This window comes from Mustela erminea, chromosome 8, assembly GCF_009829155.1.
Source record: "Mustela erminea isolate mMusErm1 chromosome 8, mMusErm1.Pri, whole genome shotgun sequence".
Lineage (NCBI taxonomy): Eukaryota > Metazoa > Chordata > Mammalia > Carnivora > Mustelidae > Mustela > Mustela erminea.
Genome location: NC_045621.1, coordinates 103,110,317 through 103,130,721, shown reverse-complemented (window position 1 = coordinate 103,130,721; position 20,405 = coordinate 103,110,317). Strand labels below are relative to the sequence as shown.

Sequence of the window (20,405 nt, the reverse complement as noted above, 5' to 3'; positions counted from 1 at the left end):
TTCCAGACCATGAATGCAGAAAAACACAAAGTAAAGAACATAAAATGAAAATGCCTGTTTGTGCCCAAGAGACAAAATGAGTTCTGTATTTTTCTTTTTAAAATGAACTCTCCTGGAAAACTTTGCAGGGTTGGGTGTGGTGGGGTAGGGAATGGGTCGACTTTAACTATATTTTACATCCTTATGGTATATACTCAACAACTGGTAGCAAGGTATTAGCCAATAATTACTCTTATGGCTGAAACTATGATTACGGGCAAACTGTTCAGAACAAAACTAGAAGAATGTATCTAAGTGCTGGGATATAGGCATGTAAGAACTCTTCTCTGAAGGGACTGATAAAGTGTTATGGAAACTTGAAACAATGCCCTGTGAACGCTGAAGGATGTGGGATTGTTAAACTGGAGACAGGGGGATTTAACTTATTCTGATTAGTACAAAGGGACAGAATTAGGAACAAAGAGACTGAAAGAAGGTGAATTTTTAGTTCAATTAAATGTTCAGGCTACCCAGGGAAAGTGACCTGCTTTAGGAGTCACTGAGTGCTGTCCGCTGCTAGGATGATGTTGAAGCTGTTGTAGAGGAAACTCAGGCAATCAGCAAAACAGCTAGAGTGCATGGTATTAACGCTTCTACAAACCTGGGACTCTGGCTCTGAATTAAATTGGCTGTCCAGATAAGAAATGACATGATTAAGCTACTGGCATTGTCTCCTGCCAACAAAGACAGGATTTTTACTTTATTTTATTGATTGAGTTTTCCCATTTATTTATTTTTAAAAGATTTTATTTATTTATTTGACAGATAGAGATCACAAGCAGGCAGAGAGGTAGGCAGAGAGAGAGGAGGAAGCAGGCTTCCTGCTGAGCAGAGAGCCCGATGCGGGGCTTGGATCCCAGGACCCTGGGATCATGACCCAAGCCGAGGCAGAGGCTTTAACCCAGTAAGCCACCCGGTGCCCCCAAATTTATTTTTCTTTTAAATTAAGTTATTATCATTTTTATCTAAGATTTTATTTATTTGACAGAGAAAGAGACAGCCAGAGAGTGAACACAAGCAAGTGGAATGGGAGAGGGAGAAGCAGGCCTCCTGCAGACCAGGGAGCCCGATGTTGGGCTCGATCCCAGGAGCCTGGGATCATGACCTGAGCTAAAGGCAGACACTTAACGACTGAGCCATCCAGGCGCCCCCAAAGACAGGATTTTTAAAAATGCTTTAACTACAGCTTGTTACAGAGTGTTCTAAAAGTGGTTCAAAATATACTCATCTATGTAACGTGTTTGCTGCATACCTACCACTACTAAAGCAACTGAGGGAAGTGGGAGGCCATTTTAGTTATGGTATTCAGAAGAGGACTTTCTAGGGATGGCAACTGAGCAGAGACCTGATGGAAGTGAGGGTAAAAGTCATATCAAAATCAAGGAGATTTAGGGAGAAGGAAAAACAAACAAACAAAAAAAGCCAGCAAAGAATAGAGTGAGCAAGACTGTGGTAGGTTAAGTGGCCAAGATTTCCATTTTAATCCAAGTGTGAATAGAAGCCACTGTGCTTTGAGCAGGACACTGCATGACATGACTTATGTTTTAAAAAGCCCACCCTGGTTGTTCTGTCTAGTAACAAACACTAACAGATTATAAAAATACTCAGTGCTGCATAGAGTACTTACCATTAGGTCGAACCAGGAGTACAAGTTCCCCAGAATGTCTCTCACAGCTAGCTTTAATAAACAGGACAACTTGATCATGGGTATGTTCTGCAATGTCCCGACCATTGATCAGCACAACTTGGTCCCCTTCATTCAATCGAGGGACACAGAGGTCAGCCTGTAATGTAACATAAATAAGGTTTCAGATGTGCACATAGCTTTCTGAAAATAAAGGACAGGAATTAATTTTTATAGACTCTACAGCAGGAGAACAAAAAGTACATAAAGAAAAGCATCTATCCATTTATTCATCTCTTTGTAAAAAGCAGAAATCGAGCTTTCCCATGAAGCTACTACTTTCCTTCCTTTTTCTTTCAACAGCTTTACCCCTGATGCCTTATTAAATGCCTAGATATACAGATAAGACTAATGGCCTCGAGGTGCATAGACAGTGGCAGCCCTTACTCTCCAACTGTCCAGGTATGTACAAATTGCAGTTACTACAGTTCAGTTAAATAATACCAGTCTCCCAACAAAGTTCAAATTACAGTTACCACAACACATTAATTGTGAAAACCTGTATAAAGTACGAGCTTTGCTACTAGCTCACGAGTCCACAAATCACTACATAGACAACAGATACACATCACGATCAGCGACCAATCACATCACTTCTTTCAAAATCTGCAGGTGATCTGTTGTTGTGCCTCTGTTACTCAGCTCATGCAGAGACAGCAAAGCAGGTATCTGCATCACCTCCTTGTCTCCCAGTGACAAACCCATGTAAATCTAAAGAGGCAACTGGCCAGAAAAGTTAGAAAACACAGCAAAGAAACAAAAGAGTGATAGTGGTGGAAATAAAATTCAAGCTGAACATAAACCACTGACAGTGGAGATACTGATACAACTACTGTTAGAGAGCCTCCAGACAGGCACTGAAAGGAATTTGGTGGTCACATTTCACAACACTGAAAATGTACTGATAAAATGCTGGAAGTGAATTCAAATTTAAAAACGATCTGGACAATTTGCCAACATAAGAAAAACGCCTCCACTGTATTTTAAGTTATATGACAAAAAGGGCAACATTCCACTGTTCAAAGTATTTGTCGTAAGTTTCCACAAGGATAAAGAACACTTTATTTCTCAGTGTTTCTAGTGTAGAGCCTGCTTAAGATTCTTTCTCTCCCTCTCCCTCCCTCCACCTCTCTCTACCCCCACCTCTAAAAAAAAATTAAATTAAAAATTAAAAAAAATTAAAAACCGGATCAAATATACATGTAGAGCAATATGCATTTTTCCATTATTTACTCATTTCAAATGCAAATGTAATTAATTAACATACAATGTATTAGTTTCAGAGGTAGAGGTCATTGATGCATCAGTTTTATATAATACCCAGTGCTCAGTATATTACGTGCCCTCCTTAATGTCCATTACCCAGTTGCCCTATGCCCTCTCCCCTTCCCTCCAGCAACCCTCAGTTTGTTTCATATGATTAAGTTTCTTATGGTTAGTCTCCCTCTCTGATTTCCTCTTGTTGCATTTTCTATAATGCTATCTTATGAATATATTTCCATACTTATATGGAGCTACATCACTCATCATTTCAACAGCTGTAAAGTAGCATACAATTTATTTCACCAACTCTAATGAGGTACATTTTGGTCATCCCATCTTTATTATAAACAATATTACAATGAACATCCTTGTGTATCCTTTGTTTCCTAGTCCAACTTCTCCATTAGAGGCAACTGCTAAAAGTGGAATAAGTGGGTCAAAAGATATGTATTTGATTTAAAAAAACAGAGTTTAAATTTGTTTTTAGTAAAGTTATACATCACACAGCTCAGAAAACTGAATAGGTCTATAAGATTACTAAGACAAGAAACAATTTCTTGTACTCCTCTGTACCATTCTCCCACGTCAGGCAACTTCTTTCAACATTTTACCTACATCTTTTGTTATCTAGTTTGGTATCTCTAAATAACATCCTCATTTTGTGTTTTCTTCAGTTTTTTAATTTTATTCTTATTTTTTAAAGATTTTATTTATCCCTTTGAGAGAGAAACAGAGAGAGCACAAGCAGGGGGAGAGAGAGAGGGAGAAGACAACTCCCTGCTCAGCCAGGAGCCCAGACACGGGGCTCGATCCCAGGACCTAGAGATCATGACCCAAGCCAAAGGCAGATGCTTAACCATCTGAGCCACCAGGTGCTCCTTTAATTTTCTATTTTAGACATTATCTACAGGTGAGAATTAGCGATCTTTAATCTTCTCATCTGTAGTCTGTCCCAAATACATATTTCCCATTAAGTATGTACTAATAAATAATTTTGACTATTTCCTCTATCTATGTCCCCATCCTTCACATACAGAATAGGTTCAGGAGGCATTTTATACATCATACCCCTATCCTGTCCCCACTGCCCACAGTGATTTGTTGAAAAGTGGACATTTGCTATGAGCTGGATCTGTGAAGGACTTACTTCCCAGGAGTCTGTAAAATTGGACTGAGGTTTAATCCCTCTAGGTGGCTGGGCTGGTAATATATGAATCTGGAAGTTACTATTAGCCCATCATATCAACTGAGGAGACTAATGGTAGCTATACAATTTCTCTTTAGTAGAGATGCAGAGGTCACAGGTCACAGTAGAGATGCAGGTGATATTATAGGACTAACCTGAATCTGTTACTAAGAGCACTCTTTTTATTAGACTGAATTTCATTTAGAGGAGCGAGAGAGATGAGGCTGATTCCCATACAAATTGGTTTGCAGTGAGAGAAAAATGGAACATGCAAAAAACTAGAGATGAAATATTTAGAGTCCTGATGTTCATTTTAAAGTTTGTTGTTGTTGTTGTTTTCCCTAAAGATCTGATGGCAATCCTATCCTTGGGTTTTGTGAGAAAACTCTACAGCTATATGATTAGGGGTACGACTTTGTATTTATGCTCAAACTAGGGATATCGTAGAGTACTCTGTTATTTGCAACCAACAAAGTCCTTAACAACCAGAACCAAAACTATGTATCATGATATCCCTGATCAGTCTTGACTGTGATCTTCAAACTAATTTTAAGGTTGCCGTGAAGCACCAAAGAAAGTATAACTGGCCTTTTTCTCTCAGGGTGCTGGTCTATACCTTTCCTAGGACAGAGAGACAGGTAAATGATAAAAGGTGCTGATTGCAAAGTCCTTGAAGACCATTTAGGTCAAGTAGGCAACAACATAAATGGGAATTTGAAAGCAGTATTTGTTACATACACAAGTAGTAAAGATAACACATCCACAATTAAAGAGTTATCCTTATGATGAGCAGAAAGTTCTTGAGTGCTAAAGGTGAATGAAGGGTACAGAAGGGTTCATCATAATGGGTACCTAGACTTCCCTATACTTTTGTTTAAAATGTTTAATATACTTTTCTTTAATATGTTTCAGTGAAAAATTTAAAAACTGTTCTATAGGGAAGACACAGGTATCATTTCTATTTAAAGTAAATTTTTTAAACAAAAAATAGGCACATAGACTGTAGAGAAACAATTTTAAATGAAAAAAAGCAAACAAAAAAGAAAAACAAATATTATACTGTTTACATTTTGCTATTTGAAGGAGTTATTTTGACAGAATCTTTTAAAACTTTAGAAACACTTTCAGTTATATATAGCTTCTTTACAAAAACAAGGGTTTTTAAAAAACTCCTATTTACTAGAAATAAAAACGAACTTCCCAGCAATTTAAGAGATTTAGCCAACATTTGATACTTGAGGAATTAAAAGAAATGATTAATTTATTCCTTTATTTAAACTAATAAAAATTAAATGAGTACATTTTCTTGAAAACAGGATTTACTTGCAAGATTCAGATAACTCACAGGTGTTCCTGGTGCTACTCGAGACACAATCACAGGCATCTTCTGATCATACCCTCCCTGAACAACAGAACAAGTCAGATATCAGCCAAACATTACAAAATAAACACATCTTAATTTAAAAACCTGTACAATGTAAATTCTAGATTACCTTTACATTGAATCCAAACCTTCCATTTTCATCAGGTTTCATTCTGATTAGAACAAGATTATCTTGTGGAATACCACCATTAGGCTTAAAAAGACAAAAATAAGTAACTTGTAATTTTGCCCATTTATAATCTCCCCTCAAAGATATACATGATATACATGATGTATACTTTTTGTATGTTGATATTATCTGTAGTGTATAAAAATCACAATTTAAATTCCAATGTTAACTTTGGAAAGTAAATTTTGACTAATAACTTGCAGTTACACCAACTAGATATAGACTCCTTGCCCCTGCATGCTAGGCTAAGTTTAAGGAGAAACAGGCATTATGAATTAAGTTATTAACTGCAATACCTCTGGAACCTAACTCAAAGCTCTGCATACGATAAGTGTTCCTAAGTGTTACATGAATTCACATTCCTTCCTCTGCTTTTTAAAAACAGTTTTATTGGGAAATAATTCACATTCTTCCCTATAATCACTTCTAATTATATTACCTTCAAACTGTCTTTTTCCTTGCTCTAGACCCAGGCCCTCTTCCAAATTGCTATAGCAATTCTCTACTCTTCTACATTATCCATTTCCTCCACCCTTCAGAGAAATACTCTTACTTCTCCCCTCCCCAAACAAACAAACAAAACCCTTTTTCTCTGGATTCTACTTCCCTATCTGTCTCCTTCCTCTTGCTGTTAAAGTTCTTTAAAAGAGTTGGCCACATTTGCTATCTCTATTTCCCCTGATCCCAACCTCCCACAGTCACATTTTTATCCCCAGTGGATGGAGCATCAAAACTGTTCTAATTAAGGTCACCAAAGAGCTTCACATTGCTAAATCCAGCGTTCAACCGTCAGCCCTCATTCTACTTGACTTGCCAGTAACATCTGACAAAACTGGTTATTCTCTCTGTGACTTTCTTCCCATCAGTCAGTTAGCCAGTGGACTCGTTTTCTTCCTACCTTGCTGTCTGCATCTTCTCAGTCTCCTTTGCTGGTTTCTTCATCTCCCTAATGTTGACATTTTGAAGGACCAAAGGCTCACTTTCTAGAACCTCTTTTATTTAGTCATCTGCACATACCATACTCCCTTGGTGTTGTCTTCCTGTTTTGTGGTTTTACATACTGTCTACAAGCCACCAAACCTCAATGTTTTAACTCTAACTTGGACCACTCTTTCACCTCCAGAATCCTCTCTGTAAGTGGATTTTTAGTAGCCATCTCAAACTTGGCATGCCCCACACTACTCTTCCAATAGTCCACCCATACCTGCTCTACATACAGTAGCCTTCCACATCTCGGAAATTGGCAACTTCATCCTACTAGTTGTTCGGGCCCAAAACTTTACTGTTATCTTTGATTCCTCTCTTTCTCCAGTACTCCACACACAGCCCCTCAAGCATATCAATGTTAGCTCTGTTCTCAAACCACCCAGAATACAGCCATGTCGTCCTCCTTCCACTGCTGCCAGCCAGATCCAAATCACCCCACATCCCTGGAATACTGTACTACCTCACAACCAATACCTTTACTTCTGCCCTGCTTTAGGTCTGTTTTCAAGATAAGAGCCAGACTGATACTGAACATCATGCTGCTTTTCTCCTCAAATGTGTCCAACCCTTTTTGCTTCCTATCTCAGATTAACTCAGGGATAAAAAACAAAATCTTTAAAGGTTGTGGGGATTTGGCCCTCTCCTCTTCATTAGCTTATTTCGCTCTGGCCATACTGACTCCCTTGGTGTTCCCTGACCGTATCAGTCACACTCCTTCCTTTGTACCTCTGTTCCCTCAGCTCACCTGCTCTTCCACTAGATAGCTCTATAACTCATCACTGAATTCATGCCTGGCTTCCACTATTTTAAGCTGTGGCACTCTACTCTTGAAATTCTCTGACCTCTTCCTGCTTTATTTTTCTCCTTAATCTAATATGCTATATATTTAAATGATTTACCTTGTTTACAGTTTGTCTCACCCTTATCCCCAGAATGTTAAGTTCCTTGAAGGTAGAGTTTTTTGGTTTTTTTCCTATTTTATTCCGATATATTCCCACAGCCTATAATAATATATGGTACACAGCAGGTACTCAATAATTAATTTTTGCATGAATGGACAAATTAGACTGTAGATTATTTAACAGAAGGGACCATGTCTTATTTGTCTTTATATTCCACTATTCTCCAAAAGTACCCAGTACATAGAAAAGACCTCAATGACTATGAACGAATTAATGATACATGAGAATCACCACAAAGATAATACCATAGCTGTTGTTCATTTTTGGGAAGGATTCTCATCTTTTTTTGATGTTTGTGATGGTAGAGCAGTAAGTGTCAGAGAATAGAGCGATGAGAATAGAGCTGCCTCTTGCTTTTCAAACTTTAGATACAAAAGGGCGATGAGAGCATGGTCACTGAATCTTTTAGTACTGCCAATCCCTACTGCGGACCTCCAATCCCTGCACTTTATTTTATTCCCTGATGTCCCTGTAAGTTTCCTGAAATACACCCATATTTGTCTGTTTTGATACTTCTTCATGAACACAGTGTATCCCTAAAATTTACTGGCAAACCTCACCTTTGCTTTATTTACATCTACTTGAGAAAGCAATGAAAATTCATAAATCAGAGGATTCTAAAAGTTACCATTTTCATGTGGCAAAAGCATATTCTCTAAGGGAAAAATACCAACATAATTCATAAATATATTTTACAGAACAGAGAGTAATCATATACTCCAGGGATCTGTACTCAATTTCATAAAGTTGATGAAAATGAGACTCTCTGCATTCAGTGAATTATATAATAAAGTCAGGGGTATTTAATGCATTAGTAGCATTTGTTCTGAAATGTGTGTTTTGCAAGACTAAAATCAACATAAATTTGGCAAGAATGAACTTTTAGAACAACGACAAAAGGAAATCCCAAAATTGAGTTATATCATGGCAAATTTCATGAGCAACATATGATGAAAAAGAGGAAGTACACTAATATAATTTACAGACAAAACATACCACAGTATAAATAATTTCACTTCCGATTAAAAAATTTCAAAGAAATGTGAGAATATCTGAAAGGTACTTACAGTAGATTTTTCAGGGGAAGATGGAACATCAAATGTTTCATTAATATGGTTTTCTAGATCTTGTTGAGAATGTGAATAATGAATTTGGTTCCAGCTATTTTTCTTTGATTGTTTGGGTGGTAAAGCTGGAGGCTGCCCATCTCCAGGGGTCTCCTGTGATCTGGACAGGAAAAGGGAAAAAAAATGAGTATTTGGAAGCTGTCTTCTAGAACTGTTATTTTAAAAGCTAGGGTCAGGGTGCCTGGATGGCTCATTTGGTTAAGCAGCTGTCCTGGGCTCCGGTTGTGGTCCTGGGATGAAGCCCCACATGTGACACTGGCTCCCTACTCAATGGGAACCTGCTTCTCCCTCTGTGCCCCCTCACCCCCGCTGCTTTTCCTGCTTGTACTCTCTCTGTCAAATAAATAAATATCTTTAAAAAAAAAAACCAAAAACCTAGGGTCAAAAACAAAACAAAATAAAAGCTAGAGTCAAGCAACTCTAATATTTACAATGTCGAGTAGGAGATAAGCTTTAAATACCATGTTTACAAGAGACACCGTTTAATGAAACCTTTCTTAACTTGGAAGTTTAAATTGTACACTGAATTCCCTAGTTTATCAAATCTGTAAACAATTCTACATAATAATCAAATACACTTTAAGGATATCACGATGAAGATATCTATTAATCTACTATAACAGTACACACACTTTTCCTAAATACTTTTTAAAAATAAGGTTATCAGTGGAGTCACATGGGTAGCCAGGGAAAAAGGTAGTCAAAGGGAAATCAGAATGGAGAGTTGAACTGTCCCACAGATAAAACACCTGGTACAATCTAGAGAACTTGTGATTGATCCATTTACTTAGAAATAAAACACAAGGGATGCCTGGGCATCTTGGTCAGTTAAGCGTCTTCCTTCCGCTCAGGTCATGATCCCAGGGTCCTGGGACTGAGTCCTGCACTGGGCTCTTTGTTCGGGGCGGGGAGAGTCTGTTTCTCCCTCTGCCTACCATTCCCCCTGCTTGTGTTCTCTCTCTCTCTGACAAATAAATAATAAAATCTTAAGAAAAAAAGAAAAACACCATTCATGAAAGAAATGAACTGCAACAAAGATTAGAATCTGAGTAAGAGTGCTGAGCTCACTAAGGAGATAAAACAGGACAAGACATTGTTGGAGCATGTAATTTAAAGAAACAAAATTTAATTAACATTAGGGAGCATAAGCCTCAATTTGTGATGGCAAAAATTGATAAAAAGAGCTAGGCAGGAGAATCTTCAAGGTAAAAACAGTAGCTTTTTAAAGAACCAGCATAGTGTATGTAAAAATATTACTTACGAGTTTTCCACAAAGGCCAGAAGGGGGAACCAGTGGCTCAGCTAGCATCCTAGGAAGCACACATCCATGGAGGTTGTGAGAGTGAGAAAAGTGAGGCAAGGGGAAATAGTTGGTAAGAGTAGTGACCACTTCTGAGGTTATTATTTATCTCTGTGACGCCAGGAGGTCTTTGGGAAAAGAAAATAATTACTGTCCCATTGCCCAAGGTCTCAGAGAGCTGACAGCTGCTGTGTCAAGTTGCATGGCTGCTGCTATACTATTCAGGCACAGATTTCATTCAGTTTCTGCTTTTTTGTTGAGGGAGAATAGTTGCCTAAGATACGAGCTGTAAGGTCCTGAGGAAGTGGAACTTCATTAGACTGTATTATTGTTTAAAAGTCATTCTCCACCCTCTCTGGTTGACATTATTAGGCTTGGCCATATGAGTTGCTCTCTCCAATGAAATGTGAGTAGAAGTGGTCACTTTTGAAAGGACACTTTAGGAAACAGCTCATGATTTATTGTGCTTTTCTTTTTCCTTGGCCATGAGACTAGTCATGCCCCACACAAGAGTGTGGGTCTTGGAATGGACCTGACATGGAGTAGGGACACAGATGATCCATGATATACATATAATGTAAGAAAGAAACAACGTTTGTTGTTATGAGCTGCTATGAGTTGGGGTAATTTGTCACCACAGCATAATTTATCCCAAGAAAATGGATAAAGAAATCAGTGTCAGAGTGGCTCTTTGATACATATGCTCTCCCTAGGTAGAGAAGGTTGTAAAACTTACTTAGAGGCTCACTGCTAAATATCTGGTAGATACAGGTAATGAAGCTAAAAATTTTATTAGTGCCAAGGAAGTAAGCCAAGTTTTTGGTTTAAATGTATGGTCCTCCAGAAATGTTTGTCTTAAGAGAAAATACAGTCATTCCAAATTTTCAGAATGTAAAATAAAATTTAATCATTAGGGGCGCCTGGGTGGCTCAGTTGTTGGGCATCTGCCTTCAGCTTGGGTCATGGTCCTGGAGTCCTGGGGTCAGGCTCCACGTTGGGCTCTCTGCTCGGCGGGGGCCTGCTTCTCCCTCTCCCACTTGCCCTGCTTGTGTTCCCTCTCTCACTGTGTCTCTGTCAAGGAATAAATAAAAATCTTAAAAAAACAACAACAAAAAACCCAAACTTAATCATTAAAAAAGTAGGTAAGCCATAGTGCCCACTCAGTCTAACTTTCTACATAGACGTCTTCAGGGAACAAAATGCTCTAAATTCTGAAAAGTCTGTAAGGACTGCATCAAAGAACATACTTTTTTTTTTTTTTTTTCCCCCAGCAAAGCCTTCTTTGAGTCTACCTTGATGGTCAGGGATTCCAGGTACCAAGCCCAATAGTTTTATTCTATTAGTTTCAACTGCCAAGAGCCCAAGCCTTTAAGATCCAATACATTCAAGTGTTGCTAATCCAGGAAAATGTTCCCACAGATGAGAACAGGGACATGGACCTTAAACATGGCCTGCCGGAAGGGATCAGGACACAAAGATGGATATCCTCTCACATAACCTCACAGATGTGACATTTCTAAAAAGCAGTTGATCAAAAGCCTCTAAGACTTTAAAAAAAACAGAAGTCACTGGACTCCACATCTATCAATCAACAGGTCTCAATCCCTTGCTTAGGGTTAAGAATGACCAGGTGAATAGAAAGTTTTTTTTTTTTCTAGTTTTGCATATAGCTATCACACCCAGGAAACAGCCTCAAAACTGAAGATCTACAGGGCATAGTATAAGGTTGAGATCAGAAGGGAATGGAGTTAGAGCAACTTACTTTATTCTTAGTCTAGTAAACAGCCTAATATATAACAATTCTAAAATATACAACAGGGACAAACTCAAGCCTGACTTGTAAAGCAGCATCTTAAGTGAGCCAAATCTGATGGGTATGGGTATAACAGTGACAATGCTCAGTTATAAGATAGGTAAAGTACTGACATTATGGGACATTCTGCTAAAACTGTTTAATCTAAATTACTGGCACTAAAGATTAGGCATATACAGTCAAAAAAGCCCCAGGAGTGATTTTATTATGCACTGCTAATTAGAGATCATTGTCCTGTAACATTGGTTGCATATTCATGGCTGGCGGGCGAATTTTGGCCAACATAATTTAGCTCATTATTTTTTCTTTATAAAATATGAGTTAATTGGCTACATTTAAAAACTTACATACGTATCTGGATTTCCAGAATGGAAAATCTGGAAGCTCTGGAAAAAATGAAACTGCATTATCACTGGTCAAAGCCAAGAATCAGCTGTTGCCTTTAGATGGGCCATGAGCATCCCAGCCCACATAAATCCCACCCAGGGTTACTTCTGAGATTCCAGTAGGTATTTGAGTTGAACCTCACCTTTAAACATTCAAAGTCTACAGGAAAACAGAGAAAGGAAGAGAGCCAAGCACACAGGCTTGAGCTGGGATTTAAGCCAAATTCTAAAGAAAAGGTGAGCGAATGCAGCATGCACAGCAAGGATTAGTCAAGACAGAACACAGGAAAGAACACTGTAATTTCAGACTTCAGGAAAAGGGCTATCTGCTTTCTCTCATTGTTTTAAGTAACTCTGGTGTTAGAATAACTTCTCAGAGCCTGGTCAGGCTCTCCAGATGTCAGACTGTTGCAGAGGAACAGACAGGTCTGGGAGCTTTTACAAACTAATTATGTGCTTTCCCAGTAATCCCAGTAACTATTTGCCCTTTTTATGTCTCCATGTCCAATAACCAAAGTCCATCTATATATAGCTATATATATCTACTTGCGTCTCTAACCAATACAGTCTATCAAAGTAATCAAGTATGTCAGCACAGAATCCTGAAATTCTTAGTTTTTAAAAAAAAGATTTTATTTACTTGACAGAGATCACAAGTAGGCAGAGAGACAGGCAGAGAGAGAGAGAGGGAAGCAGGCTCCCTGCTGAGCAGAGATGCAGGGGGCTCGATCACAGGACCCTGAGATCATGACCAGAGCTGAAGGCAGAGGCTTAAACCCACTGAGCCACCCAGGTGCCTCCTGAAATTCTTATTTTGAACAAAGGTCATCAATTACATTTTAAGACATATTCCAAGTGTATTAATTCAATTGATCATAACAAATAACTTCCTACTTCATATCTAATGTAGAAATCATGAGTATAGTTAATTTATTACTTACTCAATTACCTAGGAAGATGACTTTCATAGGTAAACCATGAATTACAAATTAAAATCCATTTAAAATAATTTCATAAAATAGACCAATTCTAAAAAAAATAGCGTTTCTAGGCAAAAAATAAAACCCCCCACAATTGCTAATTATAAAAGAATAAAGAGATATTATATACTTTGGAAGAACAACCAGGCAGCATAGTGGAACACAGCCACATCAGAAATAACTCCCCTGGAAAAAAAAAAAAAAGAAAGAAAGAAATAATTCCTCTGAGAGAAGGGACTTATGACTTAAAGAGAAAGCCAGCATCTATCAGATAGTTCAGACAGGACTAGGGAGATGGGAACCAAAGAAAAAAGTGTTCATCAGAGCTCTGGCTGACATCTCACTCAAGTGGAGGTAATCCTTTGGCTTTGAAGATGGGAGCGAGAAAAGAAAAAAGACAGGAGCTAGAAAAGATCTGTTACAAGGAGAGTATAGAAAGAAGTATAATCATAAATGGATTATTTTGTTATTTATAAAAAAGAAAAAGTGGCAAGGTAAGCCCTACAAATTGTGAATAAAAGAAAATAATGCTGAAGATTCAACTGTATATACATACCACTCACAGAAGCATAAAAAGTTTACTCTAATTTAAGACTAGAAAACAAACAAAATCCATATTCTTGGTACAAGCTAATACAAACTTGCCAGGACTGGTGGCTCATTTTAAGATTCTAATGTTCGAAGATGCATACCAGGAACTCAGGTCTCATTCAACTATAGTCCCGAGTGCTATTCAAGTTCTCATTGGGGAGTAACCCTACTATACTTTACTTATATCATGAAAGATGCAGATAAAATTCTGATTCAGAATTCAGGCTTCCTGACATGTTGGCTAATTTATAGTGACAATCACAGTATTTAAAAGTAAACATCACTGAAAACTGGTTATTAATTAATGCTCAAGGCAATTTAAACTGCATATAAACTCTCAGGGATACGATAAATATGAGAATAGAATTGAAAATGTCATATTACTGTATCAGTAGGAATCTATTTCAGAATCAAGGTCCCAGACCTGAGATACTTGGTTTCAACCAAACTCCAAGTCCCTGACCTTAGCTCCCAAAAGTGAGTACTAGAGACATGTGCCAGAGGTAGACAGCAGGTTAGGTATACTGCAGCTACAGTAGTCCAGTGACCTATGTAATTGTCTTGTTACCACAAGTACAGTGTTAAATACAGTCTGCCCCCTGAGTCCCCAGAGCTCAATCATCTCCTCCCATAACACCTCCTTTGGTTCTTTTATTTCCTTGTCCTCGAATGGTCTGGTATTTGCAGAATACATAATACAGATGACCCTTGAACAACACGGTTTGAGATGCACCAATTCACATACACATGGATTTTTTTACACTACAGTACTGTAAATTTTGTTAACATTTTTTTCTCTAGCTTACTTTATTGTAAGACTATGGTATCATATTACATGTAACATATAAAATATGTGTCAATCAACTGTGTATATTCTCAGTAAGGCTTCTGGCCAACAACAGGTTATTAGCAGTTAAGTTTCCGAGGAGTCAAAAGTTATATGTGAATTTTCAACTATATGGGGGTTGATGTCCCTAATCCCCATGTTTTTCAAGGGTCAAATAGTATGTTGCTAGACTTGATAAAGGTTGGCATGGGAATTAGGTTAAGCTGAGTGAGGACATAAAGTTTTCAGTGGTCGTACCTCAGAGGAGCAAAGTGAAGGCAAACCTTTAAACACTAAGTGAAAGGAATTGATAAAGTGAGGCCAAAGCTGCAGTGACTCACGAGACTAGAAAGGGACGGTCCAGGCAAAAATGGTTCAGGGAAATGGATTTGATACTTCAGGATTATGAAATCTGTAAATAGTCTCTTGTGATTAGGTCTAAGGATAAAGCTAAGAATTTGGAGAATTCCTCACTGTATTCAAGCAGACATCCACATTTCAAACATGTAGACAGATAAATGGCTGATAATATTCTTAAAGGCTGCCAGTATATCCCCCCAAACTAACTAGAATTATACATTATAGTTAACATCTACTAAGCACTTTTTCTCTGCTTAACTATTATACATCTAATTTACTGTTCAAAGCAACCCTATGAGATAGATATTCTCATCCTGTTTTTTCACAGGTGAGGAAATTAAGGCTTAAAAGATAAAATGACTCACCCAAGGTCACATAATTAGAACTGATGGAACCAAGTCTTAAACCCAGCCTGAATCCAGAGCTTTGCTGATGCTATAGTTACACCTTAAACAAAACAACTATAAAAGGCAGTAGCAAAGTTATTTTAAATCAGAGGTTTCCAAACTTTATGTAGCAGTAGACTCTCCTCCAAATAAAACGCTTCTCAGAAGCCCATATATAAGATATACAAAAGCTAAGCAGCTCTCCTGACAGTATCTGAGTCCTCCACAGAACTTACCAGTGCACACCCAGAACAGAACGACCCTCTGTCATGCCATTTGGTCTTAAGTGGTTAACATTGCTCTGTATTTTAAGTTCTAACAAAAACGACTTATATTTAAATGGAGAGAATGCAAGACCAGAAGAGATCTGTGCTCTAATAACATGCATTTTTACTTTAATTGAGAACATATTTCTAACTCAATGGTTTTAATATACTTAAAACCAATAATTTGCCTAAAATGATGGGGGGGGGGAGGTCTGAATGGGACTGAAGTTTGAAACATGTTGTTCACAATTTACCCACGTGAAAAATTTTGTGGGCAAATCACTATCTATGTTAACTTTTTGACTTAAGAAAGGAGATGGGGAGATGGGACTAAAAGTGTTCCAATGCCCAACTCTCATATTGCAATTTTTCAATACAAATAACTTGCTTATCTTCAACTTTGACATTTTAAGAAATGTTACGTGAAGAGCAAACAATGAAAATATTAAAGTGCACCTTGTTGTCAGCAGAGCAAAATACTGTAACATAGCAGCAAAAGATTTGTTAAAACTGTCAATGAAGCCAGGTAGGCAAAAACTTTGATTTATTTGAGTCCAGTCAGCGTTAAATTTCCTCATGAATGCTTCAACAGCAGCAGTGAAAGCAGCTTATTCTGCAGTCAAAGCAGCCCTCTGTTGCTGTCTTTAACAACTCATATGAAAATAAATAAAATCTTAACCACCCAACTGACATGCTTTGTGATGATTTTGTAGAAATGTCCAAGCTTCCCTGCTACGTATTAATGGAAGTATATTAACATTTGTGCTGTGAATTTACTAAAAAAAACACCTGTTAAGTATTTTCAAATTAATTGAAGGTTATTGTTCTTCTCAGAAAATCACAAACTAAAACAGTCTAATTTTCTTTGAAACATTTAAAGAAAGGAAGGAAATGGTAGACTGTAGTCTCAATCGCCCCTGCCTAAAAATGGTAACTTTATACTAAGCAGTATAAACAACTTTCTATTTGTTTCCATAATAAACGTACCCCTGAGTTAATAGTGTTTTCACCTTGTGAAGCAGGTGGCCTTACCCAGTGACTAAAGTCTGGACCCAGGTTTCACCTCAAAGGCCCTGTACTCACTCAAAAAACAGGGAATGGTGAGATGATCTCAAGATATCTTTCAATACATATTGAAATGCTCTGAGCTTCATCGAACACATTGTCCAGATTCTTTCCATATTTGGCCAAAACTAAAACCTACGGATTCCAAGTTGTAAAATATTTTCTCTGGATTACAAATATCAGCCAGCAAAGCAACCAACCAACCAAAAAAGCCTTGTCTAAGACACAAAGTTCTGCTGGTTGGCTCAGGTAGGGAAGACTTGAATTTCAGTTCTGTAAACTGGGACAAGTGCTATTAAGTGTGTTTTTTCTCATCTACAAAATGGGGATTACATGTCTTCTCTATTTCATTGAGTTGTCTTAAACAGATAATTTCTGAAGCTGATCATTAGCAACTAATTTATTTGTTTACCATTAAGCTTATCTTTTCAGACCTCTCTCATTATTCTTAAGGTGAAAACTGGCTGAATTTTAAATGCAGCATTAAGAGATTCAAAACTGAATACAAACACATACGCCTCATAAAATACATGTCTGATGAGAAAGGTCCAAGCATCTGAAATTCTTGTGGATCAGGATGGGGAAGCAAGATAATGCCTATCTATTCTGAACTTGTACCTCCATTTAAAGTCAGGAAGCCAGAACAAAGGTTTTTATGATTGACAAACCTATAAAATGTACACATGGAGATACTCAATTGTATATGTATGTATATGTGTACGTGTGTCTGTATGAAAAGGGCTCTTCAAAAAATGGACTGAGATAATTCTGTTAGGTCCTGGGGAGTTATACTGTTTTATTCTGCAGTAAGATGGGCTTTTGAGATTCATCTATATGCTTTATTTCTATGTGCAGAAAGTATATCATTTTTAAATTTAATCAATTAACATCTCAATCATGTGCTTAGTTACTATACTAAGTTTCAGAATTAGAAAATACATGATTATTAAAAATCAAAATATACAATGATAATTTTTAAGGTAATCAAAAATTAGGGATGCCTGGGTGGCTCAGTCAGTTCAATGTCTGCCTTTGGCTCAGATCATGATCCCAGGGCCCTAGGATAGAGTCCCACTTGCGGTTCCCTGCTCAGTGGGAAGCCTGCTGCTCCCTCTACCTGCCACCCTGGTTGCAAGTGCACAAGTGCTCTGACAAACAAATACATCTTTAAAAGAGAAATTAAATTTCTACCAGCCTTGCCTCCTGTCAACTCATTCATTCCCCACATGTGTCACTGTGTAATGTGTATCTGTCCTATTCCTTCATTCTTTTTACTATACACACGCAATCAAAATGTTTTACCAAGGTATGTTACTATGACTAAAATTCCACTTGTCTTAATAGCTTAGCCAGTCTTCCTTGGCTGGCCCTATAGTGAGGACAACCACACCTCCTTTATATCTTGTCATGTGTTCTGGAGCTCCTATACCTACCTGCTTTGCTAATCAGACCATCTACTCTCCCACCATCACTCTCAAACCCCCTCTTTCTTCAGGCCTGATATATATCCTACACCCTTCCTTCTCAAAAATTAATCTTTTTACTTCTCTATGTGCCTTACAAGGAATTTTACTTTTTCCCCCTAATTCTCACACTGTTTTTACTTACATATGGACTAACTGCATTATATAAATGAATAAATCAAATCAAGATACTGCATGTTATTGTGAAGGTAAGCATGTTGTACATTATACTGATGGGGTATAAATACTGAATTATGAAGTTGAATTTATATACCAGTATGTAATATGAAATAGGAATGAATTTTAAATAAGATGCGTGCATATTCTCTACAACTTATTTCAGTATGATTGTCATCATGCTTAGTTCTCCTTTGCTACTTAATTTTTCCCATATTGTCTATTTATTCTTATGGTGAATGAAAAATACTAAGAAAACTCTACCTTTAATATTTCACTGCCTGACCATAGTGCTACATTATCTGTAGAAAATAAAGGTTTAAGAACATACTAAGTCAACAAAATAATAAGGGGGTTTTGGGGGGGGGAGGGGAATACAAAGAACTCTCAAGAACAAATATGCACATCTGCAAATACACAAAAATTTTAAAACACTGCATAAAGAAATGTTTGTATCAAATACCCTAATTTCCCAGATTATTTCAAATGAAACAATCTGGGGCATTATTATTTATAAGAAGGAAGCTAAATGAAAAACGTCTTACGGTGATGATTCCAGAACGATGCTATTAGCTTGGGTTGAAGATGGAGATCTGTGATTCACAAATACTTCACTTGGGGAAGTATGAACAACATGGTCTACCAAATGACCAACTGAAGATGGCCGTAACCGGGTTCCCTCTTGTGTGAATGCAGAATTTCGACTACATAAGGAGAAAGAAAAATTGAGTGAAAATGTGCTTTAATTCAATTTTTTCCAGTTTTTTACTTATATGATTACATTAGAAAGTGGGTATACGTTTTAACACTAACCACAATGATTAAGTAAAATCTCTGACAAAGATAGTATGATGTAAACAGAAATAATACCACATAGGAAGTCTAGGATCTCAACTAAAGTCAGTGATCGACCACAAGGGTTTTACATGTTCCATCTATTATGGCTACCAACCTTAATGTCTAAAGGCTTTAGTCACTACAACTTAGTGTCTTAATCAGCATTTACACCTCATTTCATTGCCCTTTGCTTTACTGCCTCTTCTTCTTTTTAAACATTCATTTCTTTTAGAGAGAGAGAGAATGAGAAAGAGTGCACTGACAGGGGAGGAGCAGAGGGAAAGAATCTCAAGCAGACCCCCTGCAGAGTGCAGAGCCTGATGCAGGGCTTAATCTTACAACTCCAGGATCATGACCTGGGCCAAAATCAAGAATCAGACACCCAACTGACTGAACCACCCAGGTGCACTTCTTCTTCTTAAAAAAAAAAAAAAAAAAAAAAAAAAATATTGAAGGTTTGCAGTAACTGCATGAAGCAAGTCTATTGGGTGCCATTTCTTCAACAGCATTTGTTCATTTTGTGTCTCTGTCACATTTTGGTAATTCTTCCATTATTTCAGACTTTATTGTTTTTGTTGAAATAATCTGTGATCAGTGATTATGACTCACTGAAAGCTTAGATGATGGTTAGCATTTTTTAGTAATAAATTGTTTTTAATTAAAGTATACACACTGATTTTTCATATTGCCATTGCACATTTAATGGAATACAGTTGAGTGTAAATATAACTTCTGTATGTACTAAGAAACAAAAAGATTCAGTGACTTGTTTCATTGCAGTGGTCTGGAACCAAACTTGCAGTATCTCCAAGGTATGCCTTTATAAAATAAAGGGAGAGAATAAATAATTCAGATATATATCTGGTCTGTATTCTTTTTTAAATCCTTACAGAAGTTTTTTATTTATGGGACTTTTTAAGATTCCTAAAAATAAATAACATATTTCTATCCTCATAAGTGACGGTCACATGAATTTTAATTTTCATTACTATCCTTAATTATGACATTTGAATGCTTATTATGTGCTAGGCAATGTTCTAAGCATTTTACATATATCACTTCATTTAATTCTTGTAAAAATACTAGAAGAAAGACAGTTATTTTAATTTGTAGATGAGGAAAAAGGGACAAAGAGATTAATTAACTTACTCAAA

The 20,405-nt window shown here is 37.2% G+C and overlaps 1 protein-coding gene across 5 annotated transcripts in view; it reads right to left on the bottom strand.

Annotated features, from left to right (window-relative positions):
• The window catches only part of PTPN4 (protein tyrosine phosphatase non-receptor type 4), a 221,962-nt gene that overhangs the window by 21,745 nt on the left and 179,812 nt on the right, over window positions 1-20,405 (bottom strand). For all 5 annotated transcript variants that reach the window (XM_032353878.1, XM_032353880.1, XM_032353879.1 and 2 more), the window contains 5 exons: window positions 18,960-19,118; window positions 8,742-8,901; window positions 5,666-5,749; window positions 5,518-5,574; window positions 1,667-1,823 (listed from right to left, as the gene is read on the bottom strand). In XM_032353878.1, coding sequence (XP_032209769.1) covers window positions 1,667-1,823; window positions 5,518-5,574; window positions 5,666-5,749; window positions 8,742-8,901; window positions 18,960-19,118 — 617 coding nt within the window. The remainder of the gene's footprint in view (window positions 1-1,666; window positions 1,824-5,517; window positions 5,575-5,665; window positions 5,750-8,741; window positions 8,902-18,959; window positions 19,119-20,405) is intronic.